The sequence below is a fragment of the Haliotis rubra genome, unplaced genomic scaffold (assembly GCF_003918875.1).
Source record: "Haliotis rubra isolate DU_JTF1 unplaced genomic scaffold, ASM391887v1 Scf4, whole genome shotgun sequence".
Taxonomy (NCBI): Eukaryota; Metazoa; Mollusca; class Gastropoda; order Lepetellida; family Haliotidae; genus Haliotis; species Haliotis rubra.
This window is the reverse complement of record NW_025767079.1, coordinates 2,170,436-2,188,349: the sequence shown is the minus strand read 5'-3', so window position 1 is coordinate 2,188,349 and position 17,914 is coordinate 2,170,436. Positions and strand designations below refer to the sequence as shown.

At 39.8% G+C, this 17,914-nt stretch overlaps 1 protein-coding gene across 1 annotated transcript in view; it reads right to left on the bottom strand.

Moving 5' to 3' along the window:
* The window catches only part of LOC124287078 (neprilysin-1-like), a 74,094-nt gene that overhangs the window by 7,191 nt on the left and 48,989 nt on the right, over positions 1-17,914 (bottom strand). The window contains exons 7-16 of the mRNA XM_046723556.1: positions 17,638-17,843; positions 14,785-14,964; positions 14,154-14,240; positions 10,723-10,847; positions 10,471-10,573; positions 8,679-8,798; positions 7,993-8,091; positions 7,402-7,479; positions 6,066-6,169; positions 5,236-5,301 (exon numbers count right to left, since the gene is read on the bottom strand). Of these exons, the coding sequence (XP_046579512.1) occupies positions 5,236-5,301; positions 6,066-6,169; positions 7,402-7,479; positions 7,993-8,091; positions 8,679-8,798; positions 10,471-10,573; positions 10,723-10,847; positions 14,154-14,240; positions 14,785-14,964; positions 17,638-17,843 (1,168 nt within the window). The remainder of the gene's footprint in view (positions 1-5,235; positions 5,302-6,065; positions 6,170-7,401; positions 7,480-7,992; positions 8,092-8,678; positions 8,799-10,470; positions 10,574-10,722; positions 10,848-14,153; positions 14,241-14,784; positions 14,965-17,637; positions 17,844-17,914) is intronic.

Here is a 17,914-nt window from a genome sequence, read left to right as displayed (position 1 = left end):
AGACTTACTATAGCCTTAGCGCTAAGGGGACCATAACTTCCTTACCATCACATAGACTTACTATAGCCTTAGCGCTAAGGGGACCATAACTTCCATACCATCACATAGACTTACTACAGCCTTAGCTAAGGGGACCATAACTTCCATACCATCACATAGACTTACTACAGCCTTAGCGATAAGGGGACCATAACTTCCTTACCATCACATAGACTTACTACAGCCTTAGCGCTAAGGGGACCATAACTTCCATACCATCACATAGACTTACTATAGCCTTAGCGATAAGGGGACCATAACTTCCTTACCATCACATAGACTTACTACAGCCTTAACGCTAAGGGGACCATAACTTCCTTACCATCACATAGACTTACTACAGCCTTAGCGCTACGGTGACCATAACTTCCTTACCATCACATAGACTTACTACAGCCTTAGCTCTAAGGGGACCTTAACTTCCTTACCATCACATAGACTTACTACAGCCTTAACGCTAAGGGGACCATAACTTCCTTACCATCACATAGACTTACTACAGCCTTAGCGATAAGGGGACCATAACTTCCATACCATCACATAGACTTACTACAGCCTTAGAGTAAGGTGACCATAACTTCCATACCATCACATAGACTTACTACAACCTTAGCGATAAGGTGACCATAACTTCCATACCATCACATAGACTTACTACAGCCTTAGAGTAAGGTGACCATAACTTCCTTACCATCACATAGACTTACTACAGCCTTAGCTAAAGGTGACCATAACTTCCATACCATCACATAGACTTACTTCACAGCCTTAGCTAAGAGGACCATTACTTCTTACCATCACATAGACTTACTATAGCCTTAGCTTAAGGGGACCATAACTTCCTTACCATCACATAGACTTACTACAGCCTTAGCTAAGGGGACCATAACTTCCTTACCATCACATAGACTTACTATAGCCTTAGCTAAAGGGGACCATAACTTCCTACCATCACATAGACTTACTACAGCCTTAGCTAAGGGACCATAACTTCCATACCATCACATAGACTTACTTACAGCCTTAGCTAAAGGGGACCATAACTTCCTTACCATCACATAGACTTACTACAGCCTTATGCTAAAGGGGACCATAACTTCCTTACCATCACATAGACTTACTATAGCCTTAGCTTAAGGGGACCATAACTTCCTTACCATCACATAGACTTACTACAGCCTTAGCTAAGGGGACCATAACTTCCATACCATCACATAGACTTACTTCACAGCCTTAGCTAAAGGGGACCATAACTTCCTTACCATCACATAGACTTACTACAGCCTTAGCGCTAAGGGGACCATAACTTCCTTACCATCACATAGACTTACTACAGCCTTAGTGCTAAGGGGACCATAACTTCCATACCATCACATAGACTTACTACAGCCTTAGCTCTAAGGGGACCATAACTTCCTTACCATCACATAGACTTACTACAGCCTTAGCGCTAAGGGGACCATAACTTCCTTACCATCACATAGACTTACTATAGCCTTAGCTCTAAGGGGACCATAACTTCCTTACCATCACATAGACTTACTACAGCCTTAGCTAAAGGGGACCATAACTTCCTTACCATCACATAGACTTACTATAGCCTTAGCTAAAGGGGACCATAACTTCCATACCATCACATAGACTTACTATAGCCTTTAGCTAAGGGGACCATAACTTCCTACCATCACATAGACTTACTATAGCCTTTTAGCTTAAGGGGACCATAACTTCCATACCATCACATAGACTTACCACAGCCTTAGCCTAAGGGGACCATAACTTCCATACCATCACATAGACTTCTACTACAGCCCTTAGCCAGGGGACCATAACTTCCTTACCATCACATAGACTTACTTCACAGCCTTAGCTTAAGGGACCATAACTTCCATACCATCACATAGACTTACTATAGCCTTAGCGCTAAGGGGACCATAACTTCCTTACCATCACATAGACTTACTACAGCCTTAGCTCTAAGGGGACCATAACTTCCTTACCATCACATAGACTTACTACAGCCTTAGCTTACGGTGACCATAACTTCCTTACTCATCACATAGACTGACTACAGCCTTAGCTTAAGGGGACCTTAACTTCCTTACCATCACATAGACTTACTACAGCCTTAGCTTATAAGGGGACCATAACTTCCTTACCATCACATAGACTTTACTACAGCCTTAGCTTAAGGGGACCATAACTTCCATACCATCACATAGACTTACTACAGCCTTAGAGTAAGGTGACCATAACTTCCATACCATCACATAGACTTAATACAGCCTTAGACTTTAGGTATACCTGGTAACTTCCATACCATCATATAGGACTTACTTTAGCGCTTCATCTAGGCAGCACTCAACTTCCCACCATCACATAGACTCTACTATAGCCTTAGCTTAAGGTGACCATAACTCATACCATCACATGGATCTTACTTGCAGCTCTGCCATGGTGAATCTTGGGCTTTACTTCCTTGGCCCATCACATACACCCTGCACTATAGCCTTAGCTACTATAGGGGACCATAAACTTCCTTTTACTCATCATAGACTTATCACAGCCTTAGCTGCCATAAATTCACAAACTTTACCATCACTTAGACTTTATTTATACTTCCAACTGGACCGGTATTTATCATCTTTAATGTTATTTAATTTAAAATTCGAAGCCGAGAATCTTATTTTATCTTTACGTAATATTTAAGCGGCCGGATGAGATCTATTTTTCTCCGAATTGAAAACGACGTTCGAATAACGAATGAAACCGATTACTTTATTTACATTTACTTTCGATCGACATTTACGACGGACGACGACATTCTTCTTTGATCGACATTTCTTCCTTTTCGACGACATCAATTCATTTTTTTTTTTATTTACTTTCGGACGACATATTTCGACGATCGACATTTCTTTCGACTTTCATTTACTTTTCTGCCGGATCGACGATCGATATTTTTCGATCGATCGATATTTTCGACATTTTCTACGACATTATTTTACGCTGACGACGACATTTCTTCGACGATTACTTAATTTCGACGATTCGATTTTCGATCGATCGACATTTGTTCTTTCGACGACGACATTTTCTACTGACGATTATTTTAGTCTTTATCTGATCGATCATTTTTTTCGATCGACGACATTTTCGATCGGTCGACATTCATTTCGATCGATCGACATTTTTCACTTTATTTATTTTTTTCGATCGACGATGACATTTCTTTCGATCGACGACATACGATTTATCGACATTATTTTCGACATTTTTCATCGATATTTATTTTTTCGGATCGACGGACATTTTTTCTACTGACATTATACTTTGTTTTAACGAGAGACATTTTTCGCCGACGACGACATTTTTCTGTTTATCGATATTTTTCGACGACGACATTTATCTTTATTTACTTTTTATCGATGATATTTTTTCGATCGACGATATTTGATGATCGACATTATTTTCGACATCGACGACGATATTTATTTTTCGATCGACGACATTTTTTACCGGACATTTTCTTTTTCGATCGATCGACATTTCGATCGACGATCGATCGACATTTTTTCGACGACGATTATTTTTCGATTTATCGATATCGATGATTTTTGATGACATGACGATTATTATTTCGACGATCGACATTTTTCGACGATGCTATTTCTTTTCTTGAAATTTTAACGAGATTACATTTTCGATCGACGATATTTTTTCTTTTTCTGTTTATCGACATTTTTTCTTTTTTCGACGATGACATTTTTCTACTTTATTTATTTCAGATCGATTTATTCGCCGGACGATTATGCCGATCGACGATATTTTATCGGACGATCGATCGACATTATCTTTCATCGATCGACATTTTTCGATCGACGACATTACGATCGATCGACATTTCTGATCGATCGATATTTTTTCATTTTTATTTATTTTTTTCGACGACGATGATATTTTTTCGATCGATCGACATGCTGATGATCGACATTTATTTTCGACATTTCTTTCGGACTGACATTTATTTTTATCGACGATGATTTTCGCATTGATTATTTATTTTCCTTTGATTTTAATCGATTAGATTATCTTTTCGAATCCATCTATCGCTCCTTCCCTCTCTCTATCCATCCATCCATCACTTTCTCTCTCCATCTATCCATTACTACCTCCCTCTATCCATCCATCCATCACTACCTCCCTCTCTCCATCCATCCATCACTTCCTCCACCCATCACTCCCTCCCTCTCTCCATCCATCCATCACTCCCCCCTCTCTCTCCATCCATCCATCACTCCCTCCCTCTCTCCCTCCATTCATCATTACCTCCCTCTCTCCATCCACCCATCACTCCCTCCACCCATCACTACCTCCCTCTCTCAATCCATCCATCACTCCCTCCCTCTCCCTCCATCCATCACTCTCTCTCTCCATCCATCCATCACTACCTCACTCTCTCCATCCATCCATCACTCCCTCCACCCATCACTACCTCCCTCTCTCATCTATCCATCATTCCATCTACCCATCACTCCCTCCACCCATCACTACCTCCCTCTCTCCATCCATCCATCACTCCCTCCACCCATCACTACCTCCCTCTCTCATCCATCCATCACTCCATCTACCATCACTCCCTCCACCCATCACTACCTCCCTCTCTCCATCCATCCATCACTCCCTCCTCTCCATGCATCCCTGCCTCCTTCTGTCCATTGAAAACTTCCTCCCTCCTCCACCCATATGTCCTGTCCTCCATTCATCCATCTCTCCATTGATCACTACCTCCATTTGTCCCTCCTTCACTCCCTTCCTTTCTCTTTCTCCCCCTCTCTCTCAACACCGTTGTAAGAGGGACAATAAATCACCATGGGATGTGATGATGCAAGGGAAGATACTTTAAAATACTTCCATGATAATTGAACTTACCTGGTAAACAGAATTCACAAAAAGATTACTAAATTGAATTTAGTCTAAATGTCTGATCAAACTTTATATTTAATTAATGTGCTGTCTGTTTCCAAAAACAAATGTTCAAAACAGGGACTGAAAATACACATCAAGAAAAGTATTTAAAACAGTGAAAAGACTGAAAGATTTCTAGGTTTGAAATACCAAAGTTTTTGTAGACTGCAGCACACAAAATCATTCCTTGTTCTTCTATCAGACTGATTGCTTTTTCATTGCATCTACAACATACCAATATCATTCCTGTTGGGATTGTAGAATGCATTCACAACGGCAGGGTCCTGCTCCCAACTGAAATTAGAGCATATAATCTAGTCATATAATAGGGAATCTTTTGGTGCGATAAATAAATCCAGTGAACAGGGTTTCAAGATCAGATAAATATGCAAATGAGGTCACCAAGAAGGAACTACTTTCCAGATTCACACATTAATGCAGTACCGTCACAACTGACTAAAGTTGTCCGTATTTTAAGGTTTCCCAAATATGGCTGAAGGCCATCTGACAAAGTATTATAATTAAGGCGTAAACATTCCCTCTGGATTATGGTTGCCTAATTCTGTGGTTTCCACAGACACATACAGAATGAAGTAAAAATTTTAACACTAAGTCATAGCTATCCCTAGTGGTATGCCTTTCCAACTGACAGAGTTACCTCCACTTGACCTAGATGTCACTGTATAGTAGTTTGAAAATCCTCACAAATTATAATTATAATTGGGCAGTTCACTTACATTCCATTCATGCCCTTTACCTGTCCTGTTATGTACCAAGTGGCATGAGCTGTACGTAGAAAAAGGATCTAAATTTGGTTTGACAATTGCTAAATACAACACTAACATTCACCCCTTCATCCCTCCACTGGATCTGCCAGTGCCATAGATATAATATACTACTCTAAAAACGGAAAGGCCAATCTGTTCCATGACATGACGGGTTACCTGTAGTAATATGAAAGAATCAGGTCGTTCAAAAATCCTCGTAATTTGAAATTTCTCTTTCTCGTTATTTTTGGTCATTCATGGGGTGCTTCTTTCAATATGAAATTGACTTACGTGTCTTTCCTGACTGGTTCACGCAGTTTCCTCATCATGTTGATGGCGCTGTATTCCTCCACGCGAAGAATGTTCTTGAAGTACTGCTGTGCATCAAACTGGACCTACACACAATCAGATTGCAAATAAGTAAATATTGGCTGTTTTTAGAAGTATTTGTTTCTTTAAATCTTTTCTATTTGCAATGATCAAGTATTCATTCACATAGGTAAGTGCAAATAGTCCAGAGCCCTTATACTTGAAACGTTCGTAGCCCTAAGTATTCTTAACTTTGATGGTAGCCAATGTGTAAAGAATGGGCTTAAGAAGTTTGTAGGGCTATGAACGTTTCAAGAATATCTAGCCTGATGTAACAAAAGTTTACTATTTTTCTCTCTCACTCACTGACTGAAGACGGTTCAATAAGCTGAATCTTTAAGTTCTTCAGGCTACTACTGCCTCTGAAGTGTAGTGGTTAGGGCTCAGACACAAAATGACTTTGATGGTGATAAAACAACAGGTTGGGGCAGAAGCTGAAAACTGGGACACAATTAGCTTTCCTCAACCAGCCAAAATAGGATAAGTTGGATTATCTCCCTTGATTCAGAATCATTTTCAATAAGGTTTTGACATCACAAGTCATTACTGATTCTCCCATTCCCAGCATGTATACATGCATGCATTCATGTACACACATATACAACACATGCAACCCCTCTATGCATGTACACCTCTGGTCTGTTTAGATTAAGTCCTCAAAATCAGTTAAATCTTTGAATGAGTGAGTGCGTTTAGTTTTACGCCGCACTCAGCAATAATCCAGCTATATGGCGGCGGTCTGTAAATAATCAAGTTTGAACCAGACAATCCAGTGATCAACAACATGAGCATCGATCTGCGCAATTGGGAACCAATGACATGTGGCAACCAAGTCAGCAAGACTGACCGACCGATCCCGTTAGTCGCCTCTTACGATAAGCATGTGTTACTGAAGACCAATATTCTAACCCAGACCTTCATGGGTAAATCTTAGAATGAACCCCGAACACCAACCTTATGTTAAGGTATGACTCATGGTGATGAAACACAGAGGCGAAGTTGCCAGGACATGTTCTTTATTCCTCTCACTTGAGTGTACACGACCACCACCATGCCGGCCGGCACATGGCTCATCACTGACAGCCTTGCGCATGCGTCTCATGCACAGCTACTCTCACTTCCTCCCCAGTACTCCAGACACCCACATGTACACATACATTAACACCTTACCCCACTGTGCCAGCAATGACAGGAAGAGATTATCCTGATCGTGTGTGAATGAGTCAATATTTCAGTCATTGTACTGGTGGACACTTACCTGGTTATACTTTTCATCCAGTTTCTTGCTGTCTTTGATGAAATCTGGGTACCCAATTCGTTCATTCATAGCATTGGCCTGAAGACAAGGTAATTATCATTATAACACTAATTATAATGAAAATAACGACATTTAGGGATAGTTACAGATTTCAAACAGAGTTCCAACTGAAGTCATATGTTCTTAACATCTGTGCACGCAGATTTACGATGTACAGTAAAGTCATCATGTCCTGAACTAATCATACACGTATGCTGATCCTTATATATACTTTTGTTTGATTGGGTAGATAAACCTGATTTTCAAGCAATTTATTTTAAATTACACACTGACATATTTAAGAGAGAAAATTAAGAATAGACATTTAAATTGTCATCCCTATAGAGAAACTTTTCTGAACATATACTACTAGATGCGCAATGATTTTAATGTTTTTATGCCAGTCAACTATCTGAGATTCTGTGTGCATTAGCCCCTGAGCAACACTTTAAACGTGACAGTTAGAATGACCAAATATATTTCAGGCCTTGATGAATGGGTGTTGGGGTGTTTTGTGCATTCATGTAACATTCTCAACTCTCTGGGGAGTACCTTCTGCTTAGCGAATGACTTGGTGATTTCATCCATCCAATGGTTCTCTTCCAGGAGTTCGTTGAAAGCTTCTCGGATGTCGTGGATCATCTCCAAAGCCTGTGCGAATACATGACAGTTAGGAATCAAATATTCAGCAACTTCAACAGGTTTAGGTCCAGTGTAACAACAATGGTCTAAGGTAATGTGACACACTATATAGAGTTATGTGACTTGGCCCCACAAGGATCTGCTGAATGCAGATCTGAATCGACATTCAACTTGACTATGATTGTTGGTGAATGATGTCAAAACAATACCTGTGTTCCTGAGTTTATGGACCTGGGTCCAGATGGTCCAGGTGCACAAAGCATTCGTAATGCTATAAATTATCCATAACCTTCTACTTCATCATTGGCTTTCAAATGGTATAGTGCTACGAAGTGTTGTGGAATTGCATCACTGTTGGTTGATCTCATACATAAAACTGATATAACCTGAGGGAAGAATGGAACACCACTTCATCAGTGTTCCTTTATGTATTTTTAGATTTTCATCCACAGTGCTAAACAAAGCTTGTGAAGAAACATGGAAAAGAATACTCGTGCTTATATGTGTCCCCTTATTTGTTTCCCTGAGTATACAATGATTTCATGAAAAAAATTCAAAGTTGACTTTGTGAGTCCAGTACATATCCTCCACCATACCGTGTCCTTGCTCTCCTTCTTAAAGTTGTCTCTGATGAACATACTGCCCACTGCCATGCCCATCCGCTTGTTGACATACTCCACACACTTCTGCCAGCGTATCTTGTCACGTTTCACACCCTGTGTTGAGTTGGAAAGGAAAATAATATCAAAGACAATTCTTGCTTTTCGGTCAAGGATAGAAGCTGCATAGCTAAGTCCTTTTCATGTAACATCATCCTCGAGTATCTCCAGGGTATACATTCCGATAAATCTCCACTATACCCTAGATGCATCTACGGCTCGGCCCGATAATTTTATTACCTCCCTTTGCTGGATCTGCATTCTCACAGTAGCCAATCAGATAAGCCGCCGTTACAACCGAGCTTGCCAGTGTCAACAAAGATAGCGGTCGCAGCCGTGAAAGTTTGTTCGCAGCGCAACTCAGATTTGGGGGGAAAACATACGGACAAAGTGACAGGTCTGAAACCTTAAACAAATATATGCAAGAACTCATTCTATTTCTTTCAGAGTACCTCTGCCAATATATTATAGTGTTGCAAAGTTTAATCAGTTAGATAATTTAAAAAGCGAAAGTTAATTGTGATTGGTACGCTCAACTTCCCAGCGTAGACACCTCATTGGATAAAAAGCCAACCATGATGATGCAGAAGAGGTGTCTGGGTGAGAAACCTAGTTCTGTTCTGTTTTATGTCAAATGGGAGGCCATGTGACCACATCGGGAGATGGTGGATGGTTGTGTTCGGAGGCGAGGGATGGATACGGAAAAGGGCCCCTGTGACTTTACACCTAAGAACTTAGGACTGCATCATAATTTGCTGACCCCCCAACCAACCCCTGCATAATGTAACATTTTTCCATGGCTCCCTACTCAATACATGTTACCTTTTTTCTCCCAATAATAAATGACTGCCTCTACTTCACTTCACCTGTCACAAATCCTCACCTAGACGAACGCTTAGTCTATGAATATACAAGCGAGTCTGGTAATTCTGAGCAGCTGCAATTACGTACTTCTATATCGAGGTAAACATCGTCTGCTACCACATTTATGCTTGAAATCGGGACATTTCTACAAGGGACTGGCTTTTAATCAGTATAGGTAAGTAAATAACAGTAATTGACAGATAAATTGACAGTTTTATGAAAATTCGTTTTCTTCAGACTTTTAAACCTTTTTCTTCATTATTCATAATTGGATTTAATATGAAACACTATTCCTTACATTGATGAAGTGATTTTTTAAAATAATCTGGCCCTAATACGCTTCCCTACTTCGGATCTCCAGCTGGATGTTATGCGCATCAGTTGCTGCGCAGAATTACCGGACAGCAAGCGATGTCGTCAGAATGCCGGTTAGGTCAACCGTATGGCATAATGCAACGTTTGAATCTTATAGTTGTCAATAAAACTAGGTAAATATGATGCATACCAGCATGTTTAGTCACGTAAACCACAAAAAATAAGAGATGATAGTTGCCGTGTTGCGATCGATGTGCTTAGGTGCACATTGTATATAATTTGATAGTAACAAACAAACCCATTTAATCTGAAAAGCCAGGGAGACCAGAGATTCAGAACCTGAGGAAATCTAGACTTGCTTCATTTAAGGCTTTTGCACTGCAGAGAGGGTTGAGCAGAAGGGAAAATAATGTGGTTCAGGGACTGTGAGACGGACTAATCCTCACCTGCGGAATGTGAATGGACGGACAGACAGACAGGCTGATAGACATAGGCCTCATCTAATTATAGACACGGCCTTATCTGTTAGCCTCATCTAAACACCACCTACCTGTAGAACACGTCGGTATTGACGTCGCACATGTTGATAGGATTCCGTCAACTCAGCAGCAAAGTTTAGAATCACCCTCCACATGATGTAGTTGACGACTGTCCTGAAGTGAAATAAAAAACATTAATTCCAACTTTCATTTAATTTGCATATAGCAAGGTAAACTATCCGGATTATCATGTAAGTCAAAGATAATCACTATATAGAGACATAATGACATGATTCACTGCCACTGGGGGGTGTAGGACTTACTCTCTGTCTGTTTCCATGACAGTGTCAAACATGTCGTGAAGGTACTCCGCAGCGAATACAACCACTGGTTCTTCCTCTGTGATTTCATCTGGCATGAACAGGTTGAAGTATCGCACCCAATCAAACTGAAGCATACATACATAGGTGTCAGCCCATGTCCAAATATTTTGTCACAAGAAACATTACTGTATGTTGTAAACTTGCCAAGTTTGTTTTTTAAACCTGAATAGGAGTCATCTCAGATAAAGAATTCTTCACTTTTATGGTAAACTCAATTGAAATCTAAAGAGCTGACTATTCAGCAGTCAGGAAGAAGCATGATATAATATGGGTCACTTCTTCAACACATGGGACAGTGGGGAGTGCTTGAAGCATTTGCTTGTCGTGCCAAAAACCCGGGTTCAATTCCTCACTAAGGTAAAAAGTGTGAAGCCCATTTTTGGTGTCCTCCGCAGAGATATAGCTAGAATATTGCTAAAAAGGGCATAAAACTGAACTGACTCACTTCCTCAAGATACACAGAAACTTTCTCTGAAAAACTAAGCTGAAAAAATCATTAAGACTCACAACAATTTCTTTGCAGACTATGCTAGGGCTATATATTTTAGTTATTTTATGTGATACCTGAAGTAAATGAAAATATTTTCATTTATTTCAGGATCAAAATATCTTTGAAAAACAATTTTTGCAAGAAACCCCTGAACTCCAAAACATCCAAGGGCTTCACATCTGCCTGTGATGAAAGCTTCAGGAACTCAGTGGAAAGCAAAACCATGTGAATCACTCATAAAATATCAACAAGCTGACAACATGGTTAACAGAGACAGTATCCTAGTCTGTCTCACAGTCCCTGAACCACATTATTTTCCCTACTGCCAAGCCCTCTCTGCAGTGCTAAAGCCCTAAATAAAGCAAGTCTAGATCTGAATCTCTGGTCTCCCTTGGGCTCCTTTTCAATATAAATGGGCTTGTTTGTTACTATCAAAAGTATATATATTCAGAGACTAAGCCTTAGTCTAGCAAATCAGCTGCAGCTTAATTTGTTTTTTCTTTTCAATTATTGTTCAGATTTGTTTCCATTTGATTGTGGGTTTTTTTTGGCTGCAAGAGACCATATTAATGATGTGTCACTTTAATGTTTTTGTCATTTAATTATTTTATTCATTTGAATACTGGACAAATTCATCTGCAAACTGAAAATTAATAAAAATGCAAACCATATGAAAGCTGAAGCATTTATAGTTACTCAACATGAAAGATATACATGTATATCTAGTATACCATGTAACATAGACTAATATAAACTGATGACAGTTTATAACAAGTTAAACAAACAGTGGTCACAACGGCAGAATTGTGACAGATTTTGGATGTGGTGTTACTAGATTAAACATTACTTGGCATATAGAGTTACTAGCTATAGATTATAACAGATTTAGTGTATAGATCTCCTAGATTATAACGATCCCCGACCGCGTCATACCAAAAGACGTTCAAATATGGTACTTGTTGGTCCCTGCCTGGTGTTCGGCATTAATGGATACAAGGACTGGTCGGCTCAGAGTCAGTATAATGTGTCTGAGTGGGGTATTCATGCTTCACTGCGGCATGGTATCTCAGTGGACTAGCACTATGAAACCAGTTTAAGTCTGGGCTAGTACAAGCAGCCGCACATATACATACACACGCATGCATGTCGTCATATGAGAGAAACATTCTCAAGCACGACATTAAACCCAATTTCACCTCACCTCACCTAGATTATAACAGATTTTGCATATAGTGCTAATAAATTATAACAGATTTAGCATGTAGTGCTACTGTATTACAACAGATTTAGCAATTATGCTACTAGATTATAACAGATTCAGCATATAGAGCAACTACAGTGTAATCTGTCTATTATGGACTGGCGTGGGACCGACTCATTTGTCCTGATTGTAAAGCGGTCCGGATAGGACAACTTTTGTCCGTTACCGAATACACTATCACGATGAGTTACCGTATATTACCGTAGAAAAGCCAAATTTTGAGGACCAATGTGTTACACTATGGGTTACACTTTCATCAAACCTTTTTTCAGGGGGTAAGAAAACGACATTGTATCCCTTCGCGTGAACAAAAAACAGAAGACGACTTTGTGAGTATAGACATCAAATTTGCAATTAAACATCACTATTTACCTTTTCAGTTCTAATTTTTTTTGCTAGGCAATGTCTTATATGCAGGGATTAAGATTACCATGTGTATTTGTCCTGCATACAGAGCCGGAAATAGCAATCAGCTGTGCACACGTTCTCCCATGACCTACCAGTGATTTAGTTAAAACATACGCAATAATATAAGGAGATGAATTCTGATGCAGTGATCGGAACAATATAGCATTTGAATCTGAAACTATTATTTTATAAAGAGAAAAATATTCTAGCATTGCATCATTTCAATAGCAGGTTTTGCTCTATAAATGTAAAATATTTATTATCATAACTAAGGTTATGTGACAGCATTTTGGTGTATTGCCGGATAGTTTTATATATGGAACAATTTGACCTGTCACCAATGAGGTTTTGCTTCCACCCCGAAAACAGTTTGTTGACTTGTGATTGTCCAGCTACACCAATTATGGCTTTTAGTAGAACAAAATATGTATACGTATCCATTTTCTGACAACAACACTTCATTTCGAGCGTGAGTAGACGCAATATGACATCTTGTGGACTGAGTTGGCCATGATTAGGACCCCAACAGATGCAACTTGAGACTGTTATTTTAGTCAGCTAAGTCCGGATTACAAAGCATTGTTCTCATAGCAAGTTGATTGTTGGGACTGTTATCTTAGTCTATAATCTGTAATTGAGAAAGTCCGGATTATAAAGCAGCTTTAATGATAAATTAAGAACAATTTTGCCGGGACTCAGAGAGTAGTCTGGATTATGGAGAAAACTGGGTTACACTGAGTCCAGATTTGACAGATTCCACTGTATATTGTAACAGAATTACCAGATACCACTACTAAATTATCACAGATTTGGTATATAGCGTTACTAGATTATAACAGATTTACCATATAGTGCTACCAGATTATAACATATTTAGCATATATAGTGCTATAGATTATAACAGATTTACCATATAGTGCTGAAGATTATAACAGATTTACCATATATAGTGCTACTAGATTATAACAGATTTACCATATAGTGCTACCAGATTATAACATATTTAGCATATATAGTGCTATAGATTATAACAGATTTACCATATAGTGCTGAAGATTAAAACAGATTTAGCATATGAAGCTATAGATTATAACAGAGATTTAACATATAGTGCTACTAGATTAGAACAGATTTAGCATGCAGACCTGACCGATTATGTTACATAGATTTAGCAGTGATGATGGTAGATAACATGATCTCTGAAGATCTTACTGTTGGTGTTACTTGCTGAAGCTCCCTCAGAGTCATCTTCTCATAGATGGCGCCAGTATCATGACGCTCTGACTGCGGTTTTGTCACCTGTAAGCAGAAAGAAATGGGAAGGTCAAGGTTGGGAGAGTTACTGTTGACCCACAGGGACTGCATGAGTTGACAAATCAGATTTTAGAAGTTATGACAGTCTTCATGACAATGAAGGACAGTTAGATCATGTTTATTGTAGAGACTGCCTTTTCTGATGCCTCTGGAAGGTAAGGACATGCTAATCCTTTTCACAAACGCCTAAGATTCAGTAATCTGTTTATGTAATTGTCAAAAATGCTTTCTTTTCATGTCAAACCTGTTTGCCACATAAGATTGGCTGACTATGCTTTCAATCCTCAACATATGTTTAGGCTTAATAAGTAAAATATATTCCTTTGAGCCAAATAGAATCCCAGTTAATAATCCCACTGGACAAATTCTACACTATTTAAATATTATATTATATTCATCCACTGAACCAAAGCTAAAATATAGTTTTATTGTTGAGGCCCATGAGGGGTGAAATCTAACTGACAACACTGGAAGAAGATTATAAGATTTTAAAATGGATTAATCTCTTTCAATGAATACCAAAACTCACATTTGCCAGTTTGATCTCAAACTGGAGGACTTCGTGCAGCTCGTCCTGAGCCATGTGCATGTCTGCCCCGAGAAGGTGTGCCACATCCAGCATGTACTTGTAGTAGGCGTGGAAGTACAGGGTGTCCTCCGCCTGCAGGTAGTACTCTCGGCTAGGCATCCCCAGCTTGGGCTGGTCTATCTGTAACAGTGAGTGAGTGAGTGTCCAATGCCTGTAGGTAGTACTTTCGGCTAGGCATTCCCAGCTTGGGCTGGTCTATCTGTAACAGTGAGTGAGTGAGTGAGTGAGTGAGTGAGTGAGTGAGTGAGTGAGTGTGAGTGAGTGAGTGAGTGAGTGAGTGAGTGAGTGAGTGAGTGAGTGTCCTATGCCTGTAGGTAGTACTCTCGGCTAGGCATTCCAAGCTTGGGCTGGTCTATCTGTGACAGTTAGTGAGTGAGTGAGTGAGTGTCCTATGCCTGTAGGTAGTACTCTCGGCTAGGCACTCCCAGCTTGGGCTGGTCTATCTGTAACAGTGAGTGAGTGAGTGAGTGAGTGAGTGAGTGAGTGAGTGTCCTATGCCTGTAGGTAGTACTTTCGGCTAGGCATTCCCAGCTTGGGCTGGTCTATCTGTAACAGTGAGTGAGTGAGCATGGTGAAATTGTGAGTGAGTATGCAATACGTAAGGGTTTAGGAGTGAGTGAAGGTGTGATAGTGAGAGATAGTATTTGAGTGACAGAAAATTATACACAAGCAAGTGTCAATGTTGCTAAACCTTTTGCTTAATATTGACCATCTGGGTTATGTGGCCAATACCATATTTCAATTGGAACATGAGTGCAATACTGGGAACAATTTAACACTGTACAAACACTGAGGTCTATCAATGTTTTACAGCCTCCTCTGTACTGTCACATACAATTAGAGGTGGCCCAGTTGTCTAAGGTTCTGCAAATGGCAGTCACGTCCCCTGGGCCTCCCAGAAGCCTACAATTGTGGGTCCTGATCCTGGTTTGCCCAAATTATACTTCCAGTTTTGTCAGCATCTTCCCAAGGGTTTCAACAATGAGGCAAAAATCCAAGACATTCATCTCTTCAGACTTTCTTCCCACGTTTAGCTGACATGCCGCGATATAATTGAAATACTGTTGAAAGTGTCAATACTTTATTAATGTATGTCGGACTGTGGGCTACTGCGGAATATGTTGTCCATCTGTACAAAAGCTTTTTTAAAAATAAGTAAGAAACAGGTCAACACACAATGAGTACAGTGAAATAGTATTGTTCTCTCTGGATATCGGGGCGATGGGGTAGCCTCGTGGTTAAAGTGTTCGCTCGTCACACCAAAGACCTGTGTTCGATTCCCCACATGGGTACAATGTGTGAAGCCCATTTTTGGTGTCCCCTGCCATTATATTGCTGGAATATTGCTAAAAAGCGGCGTAAAACCATACTATCACTCACTCACTCTCCCTAATGATAAAGACGATTTTTTTATGAAAGTTTTGTCAAAATAACACTTCCTAATGACAAGGGTCCTCAATCTTGAGAATGTGTGATTGAATCCCAGATGGAACTTTTCCCAATATAGTACCAGAATCTGTACTTAAATGAGAAAGTTCAATACCAATTATATTTGTTAATTAATCTCTGAAAAACTTTTGAAAATACCCAGTAACACATTTCTCACATGGCTATTTCAGAAAAATCCTATGAAATAGTGAAGTTGAAAACTTGATGAAGCTCAGGTTTAAGCTTCATGTACACTGATATTAGAATAACAATCACTGATCAGATCCAGGACTCCTGCTAAACATATAAATGTTAACACGTTGACTGCCTATCATGAGTGTACCCGTAGTATCAATTCTGGCCGAATTTGGTATTTTGAAACAAGTTTCACATGTTGGCCAAATAGGCACAAGAAACAAACATCTCCTGGTGTTCTTTGTTAGCGCCAGGAGACGATTGCTTCTTGTGTCTGTTTTGCCAACATGTGAAACCTGTTTCAAAATACCATTGATGCAGCTATGAGATAACTCCTAGTGACAAATTCGGCCAAACATTGATACATAGAGTATGCTTGTGGTGGCAGTCAATGTGTTAAGACCTACAATTGGAAATACTCTTTGATCAAATGTTGTTACACAATGCAAAGCAATCAGTCTGATAATAACACCATTTGGTTCCCCCAAGACACAACATCAAAGGGGAAATGGATCAACCTTATGACATATCATTACTCTCCTTCACAGACCATAGTACTTTCAGTTTGTTCTCAGCTCCCTGGGGAGTATGAATCACAAGGTGGATGGTTTGCATTGCCTTCACAATATCCTATCACAGATCATTTCACAGCTGAGTGAACAGAGGCTATCTTGAATTAGGTCACATGGCCACATTGTAAACTTTCGCTTCCATTTCATCTGACCTTTGTAATGAAAACATCAGACACAAGATGTTGATCATGTCTAATTCATCTTGCTGCCCAGATGACTACAATTAACTGTTGACCCATATAAACACCACCAGAGTGCTATGGCCGAAGCAATCTTAAACAGCACAACCACTGTCATAATTCTGAGATAATGTATGACCCCAAGAGAGAAAAAAAGCTGAGACGGCAGCAGGCTGAGGCCACCTGAAGCCAGCGCATAATTGGAAATTCCCTTCTCCGAATGGTCACTGAAAATGATGTTTTCAGACCCAATTGAGTGATTTTGAATTATTAAAATGTGCACACTAAAGAAAATAAGTAAACATACCTTAAAATGGTTTCATTTTCTTGCATAAATCAATCGAGAAGTGGATTCTTAATTTTATGTTTCATATGAACCCAGTTTGTGTGGAGATTTATTAGATGTTCCGTATTCCTACCTGTAAAATGTTGACAGAGGAATTCTTGTCGTCAGCGCCAACCCAGATGTCCATAAGCACTGGAGCGTTGTACTTCCCGCGCAGTTTCCCCAACAATAGTTCAAGGTCAAAGGTCGATGGATCCCAAGTAGCGTCAATAAGTGGCCATCCCCCTAGACTGTCCAGCACCTCCCGCAGAGGAGTGTCTCCCACTCTTTCCACTTGAGCTGCCAACAATGTAACAGTATGTCAAACAATGTGTCTGTCTGTGCCCTCAGCTATAGAGGTCCTGTATGTC